The sequence below is a fragment of the Pempheris klunzingeri genome, chromosome 9 (genome assembly GCF_042242105.1).
Source record: "Pempheris klunzingeri isolate RE-2024b chromosome 9, fPemKlu1.hap1, whole genome shotgun sequence".
NCBI lineage: Eukaryota > Metazoa > Chordata > Actinopteri > Acropomatiformes > Pempheridae > Pempheris > Pempheris klunzingeri.
Window position 1 is genome coordinate 501,303 of NC_092020.1, and position 16,876 is coordinate 518,178.

General features: G+C 40.0%; 3 protein-coding genes across 4 annotated transcripts in view; all 3 read left to right on the plus strand.

The window, feature by feature from the left end:
* The window catches only part of LOC139206917 (putative monooxygenase p33MONOX), a 128,414-nt gene that overhangs the window by 105,106 nt on the left and 6,432 nt on the right, over positions 1 to 16,876 (plus strand). The window contains exons 1-5 of one of the 2 annotated variants that reach the window (XM_070836530.1): positions 14,561 to 14,775; positions 15,708 to 15,829; positions 15,974 to 16,161; positions 16,358 to 16,469; positions 16,733 to 16,863. In XM_070836530.1, coding sequence (XP_070692631.1) covers positions 15,802 to 15,829; positions 15,974 to 16,161; positions 16,358 to 16,469; positions 16,733 to 16,863 — 459 coding nt within the window. In that variant the 5' untranslated portion in view covers positions 14,561 to 14,775; positions 15,708 to 15,801. Of the gene's footprint in view, positions 1 to 14,560; positions 14,776 to 15,707; positions 15,830 to 15,973; positions 16,162 to 16,357; positions 16,470 to 16,732; positions 16,864 to 16,876 lie in introns of those variants that run through there. The other variant, XM_070836531.1, reaches the window with a different exon arrangement.
* On the plus strand, positions 2,962 to 5,065 carry LOC139207511 (uncharacterized). The gene is made up of 2 exons (XM_070837247.1): positions 2,962 to 3,092; positions 4,084 to 5,065. The coding sequence occupies exon 2, from the start codon at positions 4,086 to 4,088 to the stop codon at positions 4,866 to 4,868; it is 783 nt and encodes a 260-aa protein (XP_070693348.1). The 5' UTR covers positions 2,962 to 3,092; positions 4,084 to 4,085; the 3' UTR covers positions 4,869 to 5,065.
* On the plus strand, positions 12,523 to 13,668 carry LOC139207456 (growth-regulated protein homolog). Its single transcript, XM_070837181.1, has 4 exons — positions 12,523 to 12,692; positions 12,885 to 13,005; positions 13,200 to 13,277; positions 13,385 to 13,668. The coding sequence occupies exons 1-4, from the start codon at positions 12,629 to 12,631 to the stop codon at positions 13,461 to 13,463; spliced, it is 342 nt and encodes a 113-aa protein (XP_070693282.1). The 5' UTR covers positions 12,523 to 12,628; the 3' UTR covers positions 13,464 to 13,668.

Below are 16,876 nucleotides of genomic sequence, written 5' to 3' on the forward strand. Positions count from 1 at the left end.
AGCTCTCTCTACCTACACACAGAAGCTTTTATCAGCCATAAAACAGAAGCATCCTCCTGTATCAATGTGAGTCCTATTGAGCCCATAAGTGGATAAGAAAGAGGTTGAAGGCAGAGGGAAGAGGCAAACCGAACAAGACTGGAAATGTTTAACCCTCCTTTTGCCTTGTGTATAAAAGCATATTATCACCGCATCATGTTGTAAGCTAGGATAAAAGATAGAATTTGGTATTTGAAGGAGCATCTTTATCTCATGAAAGATACACAGAGCAGTAGCCCTCTGTCACCAAATACATTTTGACGTGTGGGAAAATAATAAGGTTAATGATAAATGAATTCCATTTAAATATACAGTCACCTATACAGCATACTCACACAGTATAGTGTGTACATACAGTACATCCTATGTGTGTTAAAAAGAAAAATACAGTGCTACATTATTTGATTGTTGAACTAACACAACAGTTACTTTATAAAAAAGACATTTCAGTAAAATGATAATGTTGGTCTATGAAAATCTTAAGCTAATTGTATGTTTCCATGTGTTTAAACTATTATTGGGAACTTTCATTTTCTGTCTGTGGACAAAACTGATTGCATTTCTCAGAATAAAGTGCCGTAGAGATCCTGATCTGATTTGCTTTGCTCGACAAATCCAGCTAACAGTAGGTCCGTTTACACGCTTGTCTAGGAGTTATGGGCCAGTTCAGGATCAGATTTGAATGACTAAGTGTTTGCCCATGCTCTATCACTGTCCCTTTCAGTTTCTTTTTTCTTCGCCGATCCTGCTCAAACATCGGCCTTAAACAGCCACAAAGTACAACACGTTTGAAAATGTAAACATATTGACATATTCAGTTCTGCATACCATAAATCATTGCACCTGTTTTCATGGGGTATCTAACCAGGGACAGGTATTTGGAATAACAAAAACTCTTCTCGCTGATGCTTTTTGGTTATGTAGGTCATACAAACACATCAAACAAAAATTGATTCCTAACCAGCTGAAACTCCTTGTAGCTGATTTAAGTGATTTAACTCAATTTCAATGCAGTTGTCTATGTATATATATACATTCTATATATCTAAGTATATGACTTTGTAGTGGCTGACTGTCTCGTTATATTACACATTCATAGACTGTATATACAAAGCAGATGTAGCCAATGCACTCTGATGAGTTGATGAAGTTAGTGTGGTGCTTGAGAGTGTGCATGTGTTTCTCTGTATGTGTGTCTTTGAGGCAAATTTAGTTCTTTGTGATTAGTCCATTCAAGGTCCATAAAAAGCCAGGAATCTTTTTATAGGTTTGATGCAACAAAGATGTGACTCATCTCATGTCATGCTGCCCCCGACAGACACTCACACTCTCACATGCAAACTCCATGAGACTGGAGGGTTTTTGCCCCAGACACAGGGGCAGATTGTGGACTGAGTGGCCTGAAGCAGGATATTCATGTGTATAAATCCTCTGGTGTGATCCCACACAAATATACACACCATATCGAAAGAATATTGACCGTGAAACTCTATACTATAATCATATATTTGAAATAAAATGTGGTTAAATGTATTAGCCTACAACAGAAATACATCATGACTTCTCCTTGTGACATGTATTCAATTGTAGTTCTCAGCACTAAACTAACTTCTGTTGTTTTTTTAAACACGCACTATACTGCAGCATAACAAATGCTTCTTGTTAAACCTGCAAAACTTCTAGTTGTTTGTGAGATATAATTTGTGAAATGAACACCTGTGAAATGCCACTTCCAACTGACATTGGGTGGCGTGGTGCATCCTGGACTGGTCCCCAGTCAGTCACAGCGTGGAGAGGACAATAATCCAGTTTTAAACTGTAATGAAAATCTGAGCAGGGGAAATAGATAAAGTATTGCTTCCATCCAACCACCTGCTGCCTCATTTTTATTCTCAACATGTTGCCGATAAGAAAGACATGAATAACAGTCGATTTTACTACAAAGCTACCCAGCGGTCAGTCTTTCAGTTTATGTAACTGTCTCTTTATGTCTGCCCCAAATCTGCTTTATTGTTATTCAGTGCTTCTACTTGGATCATCACCCAGATATTCAGCCAGTGTGCTTGTTACTGGTGGTCACCGCTCCCTCAAATGTCTTCGTGGAACTCAAGTCCTAATTTTCATGTGCTAGATGAGTCTACCAGGGTCAGAGTCTTAATGAGTAAATGTCAGTAAACAGTCTGCGAAACTTTAAACAGATGTTAAGTGTCTTTCTCAGATGAAAGATATAAATAATATTGAAAAATGTGAAATTCATCTGACAGAGGGGTGTTGTCTTCCTAAAGCCAGTGGTCCCATGACTTCAGCTATGTGTTGTGTGCAAACACACACACACACACACACACGTAAGAATGTGCAAAGCTCTTACATGTCATCTTGTCATCTGGACAAGGACTGAGTGATGCATGTAAGGTCAAACATGTTTACAACAGCTCTACAGTCTGTAGAGAAAATAAAGCATCATTTATTTTAGTACAGTGGGTGATTGTTCACTCACAGTCAGTCATTTTTAGAAATATCTTGAAAAAAATGAAGAGAAAGTAAAGCTTCATCTCTTTTCTTTTCTGTTTTCTGTTTTTTGGTTTTTCACTCTGTCTCATCTTTCTCTCTCTCACTCATCCCCCACTTACATTTCTTAGTCCTGTCCCTTTCTCTCTCTTCCCTCTTTCTCTCCCTCTGTTTTTCTCCCTCCATCAAAACAGTCGGCCAATGACAGTGCTGAGGCTGAGGAAATGGATGGTGTGTCTATTTTTAGAACCAGGGAAGGAGGGCAAACCAAAAGTAAGCTGGGGGAGAGGGAGGGAGGGAGGTGGGAGGAGGAGGAGAAGGAGGAGGAGGAGGGATGTGAGGAGAAGATAAATCTGCATTCTACCGCTGCCTCTGGTCAGAACAGTTGGATATACAGAGCGTGCTCAAGGAGAAGCAGCATCACTGGCTGGAGACACAGCATCATAAATAAAAAAGATATATTCAGCTGCAAAAAGGCTGCAGATTGATATTTGACATTGCAAGAGCAGAGGAAAGGCGAAAACATCATCTGGACAAAGACAAAGGTGAGTGGGGGAGCAAATCGTGCAGAAAAGCTTTATATAATTACTGTAAATGCATGAGGTGAAAATACACAGGGTGTCTATTCTGTGCTTCAGCCCAGAGCTGCTGCCGTGGAACCATTTTTAGCTTCTGTATACCGAAGGTGTGGTCTAAATTTAGCAATGGTTACACCTTGGAAGAAACTGGGAGAGGCTGGAATTTGGTTTGGCTTGCACTATTTTTGGCATGAGGTCGAGATGAAAATATATTGTGGGCTACACTCCGGGTTGCAACAATATGGGGTTGCATAACAAAATATAAGACGACACATTCTGTGGCTCTACATGACTGAGATGGCTTTTAAAATAGTAATCTATTTAGGCTGCGTCTTACTGCTCCTTGCTGGGATTGTTTGTATTTTGGGTTGTTTACACTGCCACTCCAAAGTAAGCAGGGGATGGAGGAGGAGAGTTAGGAGCAAAGGAGGAAGGATTATATGTGAATTCAATTTCTTTGTTACAATCAGGGAGAAAAAAAAACAGTTGTGTTTTGAAGTGCTTAAGCCTCCTAAGAGTTATTTATCACATGAAAAAATCACAGCCGTAATTGAAACATTTTGTCTGATGAGATATTTGCATAATGGACTCCAGAATTATTTCTCTCTGCTGTTGGATACGTAATGAGTATATGTTGTTACATACTCAGTTACAGTCTTAGAAATGCCATTAAATCAGTGTTTTCTTGGACATGTAGCACACAGGTGTGGCGAAATATCTTATTTTCTAATCAAGCACAAGCTGGGAGCCACACTTTTTTATTAAATCTAGTCAATCACATTATCAGTTTTTAGCATCAATATCATTGGCCAATCACTGTTATTACCAAATCCACTTAGTGTGTTTAAACCTCTAAAAATGAAAACTGAAAACAAATCAAAAGAACACGACTTTCCTGGGTCTTTTATATGTCTTATGCTCCCAAACATGACATCTTTCCTCCTTGTCTCTCTCTCAGCTATGCGGCCGCGGTCCAGGCTGTTGTCCAAGAGAAGTCTCCTGCTGCCTACAATAAGAGAGGGCACAGAGGAGACAGTGAGGGATTTGAATGAGGCCAACACACTCCACATTGCTGGCCACGGCCAGGCTGTCTCCTCAGAGGACTACCTTCTCTCCATCTGCCACCTAGCTCACCCCACTTTCCCCACCAGGGATGTTTCCCCCAACCACATCCACACACGGCAGCTGGACGCTGTGCACCAGAGGCTGCGGCTCTCACGGCTCAGTGACACTACATCAAGCTCGTTTGATTTCAACCCCACAGAGGAGGCACATGCCATCGATATGCAGCAGGGAGAGGGGAAAGTAATGAATGGTGAGCTGATGTTTGGCAACTCTGACCCCCTGGAGTATCTTTATGGACACCAGAACAACCTCTCAGGAGGTGTTAGGAGGGCATTCGTCGAGGGAAGGCGACATGGCAGCATATGGGAAGGCCAGGCTCGCTCCAGAGCTCACAGCATCCCCCGTGCTTCAAGCCCAGATCTTTCACGCCAACGCAAGAGCAGCTGCCCCGAGTTACACACCAGCACTGGCGCTTCTATTCCGAACATCTCCCCAAAACACAGCTCATCCAGGTGGGAGGCCAGGCAGGGGAGCCCAGCAGACATGGGAGCAGAGTCAGAGAAACATCATCCAGCTGTCAAACAATCCCTCATCTCCCAGTGGATCTCTGACTGCAGGTCGGCGTGGAGGGAGGCACGTGTACGAGCCTGCATGCTGCCCGCCATTGCTGAAATTTAGGACACAAATGGAGAGACAATGTGACAGAGGACACTCCTCAATGAAAGTATCCTAATCTTTTTCTGTCAGTGCATGAGACATTGACGTTAGGAGATGTGTAGATGTGTATTGTGCATATATATAAGGGATATGATTAAATACATATTTGAAAACATACAGAGGCAAGTAAATATTGTTATGATGGTGCATCTGTAATGTTAAATCAATGTCATTATTTACTATTACTGTTACCTAAGCTTAATGTATGCTGGTGGTCATACAAAATCATAAAAATGGACAAATCTGCAAAATCCTTTTATAGCTTCCAGTGTTTTGTGAACCAAGTATGAATCAATTAAACTGTCTTTTGATACTCTCAACCAAATAAGCGCTTTTCTTCGTGCCTTGATCTGTGTTTTCTTGCATGTGTAAATCCTTCGAAAATGAACTCCACTCTAGGCTCTGCTGGTGCCAGGAGCTGGAGTTTCTATGGTAACTGTCGTGGGATCCTGCTCTGGTAAATACAAGTGTGAAGAGAAACAGGCTGAGCAAAGATGACACCGCTGAACCCAAACAAGCAGGATGTAGGTCATCTGCTGCTGTTCGCCTGCATCGCCTGCATGTCAGAAACAAAAGCAGGGAAGCTGTGTGTGTGTGTGATAATGAGCTGACAGGTGGTGCTACTGATTCACATGAAAACATTTCACATCATTACAAAGGGCAGACGATTCAGAATTTAGTAGTAAGAAAAAAAAGGATTAATGAGAATTGATTTAATGTGAGTTTAGACAGAAAAGATACACAACACAAAGCAACCTTTGGATGTAGTTTGGGAGCTTAAACACTAGGAGGCAGGCTTATGTAGAAAATACTCCACATGAATAAACAGTCACAAGCTTCATAACCTCAAACCTCCTAGAAGCCATGAAGGACCATAAATACTATTTTATTAAAAACTGGCATATCAGAGATCATGATAAAAGTCGCAGTTTACCCAAATACCAAAAAATGGAACATATACAGTGCGTATAGGTATCAAACTTTATAGTTATTTGTTTAATTTTTGCTTTTTTTTATTCATTATATATATGGATTTCTGCCTCCACCCCACTACAATAAAGGTGAATCAAATTTTGTTTGTGCAGAAAATTTACATCTGAAAAATTTCATTGTCTCTCTGGAGACAATGTCCATGTGCCAAATAGTTTTATTGGGGGGCTATTTTGTACAGTCCCTGCTGTTGACAGTGTGAGGATTATCCTGAGAAACAGGGACACTGTTTCTGGAGAGTGGTATTGTTTCTAAAAGTCTATGAGCATTATAAAAAATCTATTTACTTCCATTGCATTGGACTGGAGGCAGAAATCTTAGAGACAGATATTATAAAAGTTACATAGCCAAAAAAAAAACCCTCCATGAATCAATACCATCAAAGTAAGAGGTTAAGGCTGGGGTAGGCAGTTTATTTTGGGTGTCATCAGGCAATTAAAAAACAAAAAATTGAGTTAACTCTCAGAGAGAAACCGTTCCTATTGACTGCTCTACAAATGCAGATGCAGATGTTCGTCCCTCCGAAATTTGAATTTTTCTAATTCTGGCATTTTTCTTCCTTTTCCAGAGAGTTGCTCAATATATGTTACTTGTTATTTGGGTAAAAATGACACATGACAATGTGGACGACATTATTACCCAAACAGTCAACTGACTTGTAAACTTCCACCACAATTAAAAGACAATATAAAAGATACAGATTTGCTGTGCAATGAAGGATTATCATCATAATTATGGGCACTCACTTTTGGTTTTACACCCAAATAAAGTAAGTAACAAAGTACTTCATGTGGCTGAATTGTTGGCTTGTTTACAACATATCTGACTGTCTGAACATATGTGTGTCTTTGACTCCTGTGGTTCTACAGTGTTGTCATAACCAATTGTTTACATTGTATCTATTCAAACAAAGTAGTCCTAATAAACCACAACTATAATTTAAAACAACTATCAGGAAGCTCACTAGTAAACACGTGGACATAGACATAAACCCTGAAGAAACGTGGGGGACACGTGCATGCTGGTGGTTCCACTGATAGAAAAACCATCTTCAGTGTCACAGGAAAATCGTTTTTTGGGGGCTGGAAACTCTCGAAAATGTTCATATCAACTCTCCTCTCTCTCTTTCTTTTCACACTTAACTGTGCACAGCACACATTGCTACCAACCTGATAGTTAGTAAAGTCAGGTGGTGCTGCAGCAGGATAGAAACTGTACATTCTGCCTGACTGACAGCATTTAGTTTGATTATTTTAATGCAATATTATAAACCTGTCTTCTGTCGGCTGTTTCAGACAAACTTAAGCAACTTGATCTTGGATGACTTCCCTTTGACAATTATGTTTTCATTCATTTGGTTTCATTATCTTCACTGCTCTGCCTCTGAGGCTAAAAAAAACTCCTGTTTAATGACGTGTAAAACATCATTTGTATCTTTAGCCATCATATTTTTGTAAAAACAACATGAAAAGGGACCTTTAACAAATAAGCTATTGTCTCGACTACGCTGTGGAAGGAATTTACCACACTTAGAAACCACACAAAGGAACGATCCTCAAAATATCAAACGATGAAACTAATATGTACCCTTTTGACCTTCACTATCCTCTTCGTAACATGAAAAGCTCCTTGAACAACAGCCTGAGGCAACTGGTCACTTACAATGCAAAGTTGTTTATGTATGAAGAAACTCATGTCCATGTGCAGAAAAGAGGCTGTTTAACTTCTATGTATAGAATAATATACAGGCTGTCCGCACTGTGTGCAGAGGTCCAACAGTCAGTGTACGGCCAGAGAAAAACAGAGAAGTACTGAGGTACTTGTGCTTTCCTTGAATATTTCCACGTTATTCTATTTTACTTTGACTACATTTCAGATAGAAATATTTTACTTTTACTCCATTGCATTTATTTGACACAAATGGTTGTTATTATCAATACGCATTATTCAATCCTTTACTTCAATCCAATCCTTTACTATCTCCCAGTTGTCACATTTCAGATGTCTAACATGAGTTAGTAGCAGTTAACAGCGCAGTGATTTACCCTCTAAATCGGGTGTTTCAACTGTTTGTGCCCAAAGTCCACCGTTACACAAAAAGCAAAAGGGAATGATTCCAAAAGTACAAATTTGTGCAGCAGAATTTTTTCTTCCTCAGTGATCATCTCATGACCCCAGATTTATGTTGTGATCCTATGGGGGATCCCTAGTTGGGAACCACTGGACTAAACTAACTATATTTAAAGTAAACTGTCTCAAACAGCTGCAGCAGTGAAATGAAACTTACAAATGATGTTAGTATTAACGGTCTAGTCATATAATAAGTCATTTTTCTACAGAATAAGTACTTTAATGGTTAATACTTTAAATAAATATAGATTTTAATACATCTCTACTTTGACTTAAGTAGGACAAGACTTTTACATATACTAGTGGGCTTTAACATTATTGTATTGCTACTTTTATTGAATGGATCTGAACACCTTTTTCACTACTTACTCTGTGGATGTTCATCAGCATTTTTAAAAAATATTTTCTCACACATTTCACTCAGTATTTCATCATAGCTTTTCTGATAATTGTAGAAATCCCTTTGAAAATGAAATGAGAAGTGCAACCACACTAGGCTTGTCGAACCAAAGTCTGCGCAGGAAGAGTCTGCTGACGTTGTTAGTTCCTGTCAGTTCATTGCTACTCAGGGTCACACTTAGTTCTGCTAGCTTTTGGTGAAGAGCTTTGCTGCTTCTCAAAAAGGAAACATGAATTATTAAAGATAGTTATGGCTGGTAATCCCCTTGCATACCCAAACCCACATTCACCCCCTGCACAGTCAATAGAGCAACTACAAAAAAACATTTTCATGCAGGTCATATATGCACTGCCGCTGAAAGCTGGGCCGTAGAGCCCCCCCTTTTTGTTCCTGTGTGTGATTGTTAGTGTGCACGGAGGAACACGCTGTACTTTACTGATGTGAGCTGGTGCTCTCTCCAGTCCCCAATAAGTAAAACCCATGAAATATTAAGTGAAGGAAACTATAAAATATTAAAGCTCACTAAGTACAGTCAGTCTATCAGAATGAAAATGGAGTTTGGAGGTGGCAGCAGAATACTGTACCACTGCAAACCACAGTGTGATTTCTAAATTCCCCAATAAGTCAACCCGAGCCCTTGATGTGACTGACTGTGTTCTACATTCAAATTCTGTGGGTTGTTCCAGGGTTTTTTTTGTGTTATTAGGTCTCTTTTGTAACCGTAGTTTTAGAGAAGTCACTTTTGCTGACCACCTGACCACTGTTGTTTAGTCTGTTCCATATGTAGAAATAGGTGAAAGTCCCCTTCACTGCTCCTAATCGCTGGGGAAGACTGTTGTGTCTTAAATTAGCACAGCTTGGGGGGGGTTTCTACAGGTTTCTAAAGAATTCAACAAATTGAGGCTGTATTTCAGAGATTAAAAAATATGTTTGTGGAACATCAAGCAAAAATATATTTTTACTGTAATCTAATTCTAAGTCCAGACACACAGACACCAAAAAGTAATTCAGGGTTAAGAATTATCTCCAAGTATGATCATTTTTAGGATGTGCTGCACACAGAACCCTTTCAAAACCTATTGAATTGTCTTACAAGCGTACTGTAACCGTGCTTAAAGGGTCAGTTAACCGAGTGTAAAATACTGTATACTGCGTACATTACAAAAATAGATTAGTTAATGGAACACACTATCTCACTAACATGGTTTCTAGTCATACAGATAGTTTCGGTTTTACTTGCCCAGGTTTTGGGATATCAATCTGTGAGACTTCTGCTTTCACCTCAACATAGCTCAGAGTGGCCATAAAGAGAACCATATACATACCAAGGCCACGTTTTACTGCACAAAAGTGCACAAAATGCTATTTCAGGTGCACAAAATACAATTTGTGGCTACGTTTTGATTAACTCATGTGTATATACCAGCACAACAGACCAGATCTCCCCGAAATACAGTCTATCCTCAGTGACAGCCGTCAAACAGACATCCTGCACTGTGTGTGAGCGGGACCGGTAAGGTCTTGTGTGGATTGGGGTTTCCCTGGAGAGCGCTCTACTGGCCTACTGGCCTACTGGCTGCTGAGCCTGATGGGCCTGATGGGTCACTGCATCAAAACATGTGAACGAATTATATCACATGCTCACGTAGTACTACTATGTGCTCTCAGTGTGGTAGAACATGGCCATGAAATATATTTTTCTGTCTGTCTACGGCCACTCAGGGGCTCCGTACAGGCTAGTGAAAAAATTGTGAACTTTTGGGTGAACCAACTCTGTAAAACAGGTCTGCTTTAAAACTTCTGAAAGCTGACATTTGAAAATTGAGATATATGGCTTTCACAGGACAGAAGCTGCTTTTATCAGTAATATGGCAATAAATAGTCACCTTCCTTTGACCTAAGGGTCCCTTATCATTCACACATGTTCTCTAACTGTACTATTACAGAAAAGTAGGAGATTCAGTACAATTTCAGTGTTTTTCACACTTAATCTTCCTTTTGTTTCATTGTATCTTTCTGGTCTGAGTACAGATGAAAGGAGAAGGATATCAAAAACAGAGAAGCAAAATATGGTTGGGATGGGATTTCACTCAATTAGCATTTCACTGAAGTGAAAGAGGACATAAAAAGTGAAACTAACATTTAGGCCACACTTTCTGCTGAATCCAAGCATTTCTTTCCAACCTGTGACCTTAGGAGAATATCAGATATCTGACATTAACACCACCATCTGTCTGTCATATCTAGCAACCAGTGATGGAAGATGTACTTGGATCCTTACTTTAAGTAAAAGCAATGTAAAAATACTCCATTATTAAGAGTCAACATCCAGCATGAAAAATCCTACTTCAGTATGTATGTATGTAAGTATGTGAGTATTAGCAGGAGACTGTAGGAAGCCTAAAAGCATTAAAGTAAAAGTATTAGTTTGGTCCCTCTTACTGATTAATTTGGAGGGAAAAAACACTATTTGGTGGAACTCAGACATCTGAAATGTGACCCTGACTTCACATTGGTTTTACATTGGAAGACATTTAAAGCCAACAAGGCTGGATAACACAAGTTTAATCTTTAACAAAGTATGTTGTGTTATGGACAAGTAACGAGTAACTAAAGCTGGTAGATAAATGTAGTGGAGTAGAAAGTACAGTGTCTCCCTCTGAAATGTAGTAGAGTGGAATTATGAAGTAGATTACAATGGAAATACTCAAGTAAAGTACAAGTACCTTGAAATTGTACACAAGTACAGTACTTGAGTGAATGCACTTTGCTTCTTCCCACCACAGCTGACAACTATAGATTATAGTGAGGAAAAGAAGAATTCATCAGATAATGCTGATATTATTGATTTATTTACACCACAAATGTCACGACAGTGTAACTAACGTGCAGCTACAGCGGAAAGCTCACATCACTCTTGCCTTCATTTTTTTTTCTTTCCGAATGCTAAAGGTGTTAACCACTGACCCACACAAGCTACACACACAACCGTACAAAGCAAAGATCACCAGCCCACCCTTTGTGTTTCCAAATGTAAAATTACCCACGCATATTTAAACTAATGTGAATTTAAATAATGTACTTTTTATTTTAAATTTAAAGACAATGAATAATATTTTTTTTCACTTCAATTAAAAAATGGAACCCACAAACAATTTCTTATCAAGTCTATCAGAAATATAAGATTGGCACTTGATGTACTGACTGTATTTTTTGCTTTATTTTCCTGATTGTGACAGAAGTGATACAACTATCTATTCTTTTTCCTTCATCATGGTCTTTTATTGTCACCTTAACATATTTTAATTTCAGTTGTGTCCTTGCTTGTGTGTGTACGTTTCCCAGCTCCACCAGCCACACACTCCTCCCTCCAGGTCTTTGTCTCCTGTTCCCTCCGTTCCCAGTCTCCCACTGCTGGGAATCTAATCATCACCCACTCTCTCACAATAAAACCCTGTTTTCAACTCACCTTTGGCTTCTGCATTTGCAACAAAATTAGACATTTGTATGCTTATATGCAATCTAATTTTAATTCAGCTCAACAGGAAGACACAAATGTCACACTGTGCTCCTATGACATGATCTTTGAGCTAACCTTATATTACAAATACTGAAGTGACCAAAATGCCATCATTAACTTTTATTCTTAATTTCTCACTTTTGTACTTTTTACATGACCCACTTGTTTAACCCATTTAAGTGTACAAAATGTCCAGAAAGATTTTTATCATATGACAGTTTACACAAACAGTGTAAGTACACATTTCACAAGCTGCGCTGATGTTTTTATTTTTCCTATTCTAATACATAATTTAACTTTTTATTTTACTTTTATTTTATTTCATTACATTTAACATTTAACTGTACTTTTAATATTTAAAAGTCTAAAACCTGGTTAAGATATTGGTATACAAAATCAGAGGGTAGTGACGGTGGAATGAGTGAGATTTTTGTCTTGTGGTGTGAAGTTTCACTTTCCAGTCACAAAAAAATTCCCTTCATCACAGGAAGGATGATGTATGTGTCTAAAGAGAGTATTTAAGACCACCTCAAGCCTCTAACCCTCACACTGCTTCTGCCAACAAACTCAACTTTCTTTGACTCTAGCTTTGCTCTGCACTTGTCCCAGCCTTACTATCATCTGCACTAGGACCAAGATTTTTTTCTATCATTGTCATCTTGACCAAAGAGGAAACCAACAATGTCCAGCATCATTAAAGTGTTCTTGCTCCTGGCTGTCATGGTCTGCATCTCTAAAGCCCAACGTAAGTTTTTATACTTTTTCCTTATTTACCTTTCTAATACTAGCAGCATGAGATTTGTTTTGTTTACAGACAATAAGATGGGAAGAAAAATAGTTTCTTTTTGACACAATTTGATATCTGTGGGCAGAAATATGTGCAGTGAAACATGTTTCAATGAAATGAAATTATTTTTTCCCTTGTCTGTCTCTCTAGTCCATGAACCCGGACAGCAGTGTCTGTGTCAACGTGTCAGGGGGCTACTTGGCCTGAGGTCTGATATAAAGGAGATCCAGATCTACAAAGCAACCATCTTCTGTAACAAAGTGGAAATTCTGTAAGATATACTAAAATCTTTGAGACTGCAGGAATATGGGATGTTAATGCAATAATGTGTTACAATTACAAAATGAGAGTCCCTTCTAGTCACCAGTCTACCTGCCTGAATCATTTATATATGTGTTTATTTAAGTAAGGGTGGGTTTCCTGAGTCACTTCACTTGAACTCACCCCTATCCTCCATTTCAACAGCGTCACCGTCAACAGCGGCCTTCGCTATTGCCTGAACCCGCAGATGAAAGCAGTGAAAAAGCTTGTGGCTAGGATCATGTGAGTATACTTACAGACTGAATACACTGACCAGAAGGCTACCACATAACACCATATTTGACAGAAAAATCTAATGTGTGTCCTTCTGGTTTTATTGTTATTTCTAGGACGAAACAGAGAGCTTCCACAGCCAGTCCAGTCAAGTTGACTCCCACCCCAGCCGCCACCAGCACAGCTCGCCTCTGAAGAAACTCAGTTGACCTCTGACCCCCAACACGGGCACCGTGAATGAATATAGGCATGGAATGAATTAAGCTTTTCGTCTATTTATCTTCTATTTATACTGCAGTGCACTTAAAGTACATCTCCGTTTTATTTCCTTTGGTTTTGTAAATAGATTTATGTGTTGTAAACCAAGTTTTCTGAACTCCCAATAAAAAAAAAATAAAAATCAAGCGAGCATTGGCTGGTTTTCTGTTCCAAGTCTGACACTGACTGTGCAACAGTGCCTCCTTGTGGTTCAGAGATGTGAGTACAACAAATGCAGTATGAGTGTCAGTTCACATATCCTGGGGTCTCATGAAGAATTAGGCCAAGCATCGAACAAGAGGGAGTTACACTCTATGGTGTCTTGCAGACATGATTAATGGGTCTTAGCAGTACTTACAGGTATCACATACCAGAGGACACCAAAGCTGCAGGGATTACCAGGTCAATAATCAGCCAGCACCATGTGCTGCTGCTCAACACTGACATGGGCGGCTCAGATTGGTTAAATCTCATAGGCTGTAGTCCTCCACACACACCCATTACACACACACACACACACACACACACACACACACACACACACACACACACTGGAATTTACTCCCATGACACCTTCCTTAACCCTAACAATGATATGCCTAATTCTAACCCTAATTTTTAACCAAAACCAAGTGTAACCCTCACACTTTAAAGGTTTCCTGATGGGGACCAGCTTTTTGGCCCCCGGTGTTAAGTGAGCATCCATTAAATAAATGACTGTGTGAACACATTTGTGTCCCCACAGAGGAAGCCATACAAAGGTATCCAAAACACACATTTGTGGAGTTTAATGTGCTTCATATGTAAAAATATGTATTTAAGGCAATGTTTGTAGAAATTTAAATTCTCACGCAGATTGTACAGAAAATCCTCTATAAATGTATTGCCTGCCTGCCTGCCTGCCTGTCTCAGTTTGAAAACAGCCCGTGACATCTGAATCGTGTGTTTTCCTTCGCACTGCTGCATATAAAACGGTGCTCAGTGCCATTATATTGCACCACACTCCCAAACAGGCTGCAGGGGTTTAAGTTTCGGATGATCACTTCCGCCGGTTCCGTTGCCGGGGTGGTGCGTTCAATGTTGCTGTGAGGAGGTCTGTGCGCTCTGTTTATTGTTTGCATGTCCAAAAGTCATGGATGGACCAACCGATGATCAAACACACAGCATTTGTTGGTTCAGTCTGTCAAAGCGGCGCGACTGTGAAAGAGAAATCAGTGCAGCTGTAGAGGGGAGATATTGACACCGTGAGGTAAGTCTTCAAAATCATGGCATGCATGAAGAGCTATTGTCCTTCATGTAAAACCTGCAAATGACATTTAAAAAATGACGCTGAAATTTAACGCATGTAGACATAATGAAACATACCAAACAATAAATTGTTGAAATACTGTTCTAATTATTTGGGTGGCCTCCCGAAAAATAAATGTTTGTGTTAATATAATTATAGTTTACAGATTCCTTTAGACTTTATTCCCACGCGTCCATGGCGTGACTCCGGCTCCTGTTATTGCAAGTCACTGTATCTGGCTCCCCATAGTGCTGACGTGAACAACAGCAGATGGGTGTCAGCTGTCTAAAAAGTCGACCAGAATACAAAATACCACCGACTATTATCTGCAAAGTCTGAATCCTGTCAGATTTCAGGTCTGGATTTTGCAGACCACCATTCAGATAAGTGAGGGAGATGCAGGTGGATTCCAGTGGAAAGTGAGCTCAGATAAGGCAGGTGAGCAGCACTGATAGCAGAGGTGGACAGGTTCATCATAACACACTAGGACAAAGTAATGAGAGTGGCTTTCTTTGTATTTTACACAAAAAGGAACTAACTGTAGAACCGGTTCCATTTTGTCAGCTTCATTTCCTGCCACGGTCAGGAGAGAGGCTGTTATGTGAGCGTGACTCTGACATAAACTGATATTAATGCCAGTCCTGTAACCAGACTCTGGTTCTATTTGGAGCAGGTCAGAAACACAACACTATGCAGTACGCACATTAAATACGTGTGTCGTGCTTAGACTGTTAAAAACATGCACACATAGATTTCTTCATTAGCCTTACTTCTTCTCCAAAGCTGTGGTGACATCAACATTTTGTTGCACTACACACTATGGATTGTCATAGGAGCAGGCTTTTTATCTGTCCCAAGTCCCTGTAACATTGTAAGATGTCATGTGGTGAAAGGTTCAGGTTTGGAGTCCAAAGCAAAGTGGAGTGGACCTCCACACTGTCACCGTCCAGAGTCTCTTGTGGTCAGCTCCTCTGATCTGGTGTCACAATGACCTCAAGACAGGGAGACATTCCAGGTAAGTTTTGATATTCCAAATTACTACACTCACATGGCATGTGTGATTATCTTTCCATTTTCTAACTTGTGAAATAGGTGCTGGTTTTGCTGTGATATCCAAAATAAACAGTTATAACATTTCTTCTTTTCTCCCATCCGTCAGCACTTGAATCAAGCACGCCATCCGGATTTTTCAGCGCCTTATCATCTCCCATTGGAATCACTCGCCGCAATATCAGCTATGACGAGCTCATGGATGCCACCTTACATTCACCACCTTCAGACTTGACTGTCAACATTTTATGGAAAGACCCCGTCATCCCACAGCACAAGTTCAGGAATACCACAGAGGTGCATTCCTGCTTGTTCTTACACAGTCTGATCCAAGTTGTTTTGAACTGGTGACCTGAACAAAATGCTGTTTGTATTAGCTTTTGTGAAAGTTCCTGAAGGTTAGCTGCTCGCCTGGACACATCTGATGTGCTCGCCTATTTGTTATGTAACTGGTTTGTAAGTTGATCCTGACAGTATAAACTTGTCTGACTAGGAAGGCGAGAGTGGAGGAAAGCTGCTGACTTATGAGGCGGCAGCACCAGTCAAGTCCCCAGTTCCTGTTGTGAAAGCCAAAGCCACCTCTTTGGTCAGCTCACTAATGATCAGTAAGTCAACAAAACCAAGTGAGTAACTAGATTTTAATAAATATCCAGACACATAAAGTTACAGAGACCTAGATATCTAAGTTTTCTTCACTACTCACTGAATTATGTAAGCCTCAGCTGCGATTGTCCAAATGGCTGCTGCCCTGGCTGCCAAATATGGATAAACAATCTTCAGGGTATCAGCGTGCGATAATGGAGTGCAGCATGGTGAAACATTGACTAATTTTGTCTCCAGTGTTGACTGTATGTCCATCTCCACTTAGAGCATACCCAGGAGAACCTACAGAGGTTTGAGAACCAGGCAGGACTGACAGATGCCGGCTATTCTCCCCACAAGGGGCTCTCTGCTGAGGAGACCCACTTTCGCCGAGTGCAGAGTGACGGCACACTGCCAGTGAGTATCAACA

What these genes read in the sequence shown, in the direction of transcription:
- LOC139207511 (XM_070837247.1), top strand. Translation starts at nt 4,086, where the DNA reads ATGCGGCCGCGGTCCAGGCTGTTGTCCAAGAGAAGTCTCCTGCTGCCT.
- LOC139207456 (XM_070837181.1), top strand. Translation starts at nt 12,629, where the DNA reads ATGTCCAGCATCATTAAAGTGTTCTTGCTCCTGGCTGTCATGGTCTGC. An exon ending in CTGCATCTCTAAAGCCCAAC is followed by an intron (nt 12,693 to 12,884) that starts GTAAGTTTTTAT and finishes CTGTCTCTCTAG; the next exon opens with TCCATGAACCCGGACAGCAG. An exon ending in TGTAACAAAGTGGAAATTCT is followed by an intron (nt 13,006 to 13,199) that starts GTAAGATATACT and finishes CCATTTCAACAG; the next exon opens with CGTCACCGTCAACAGCGGCC.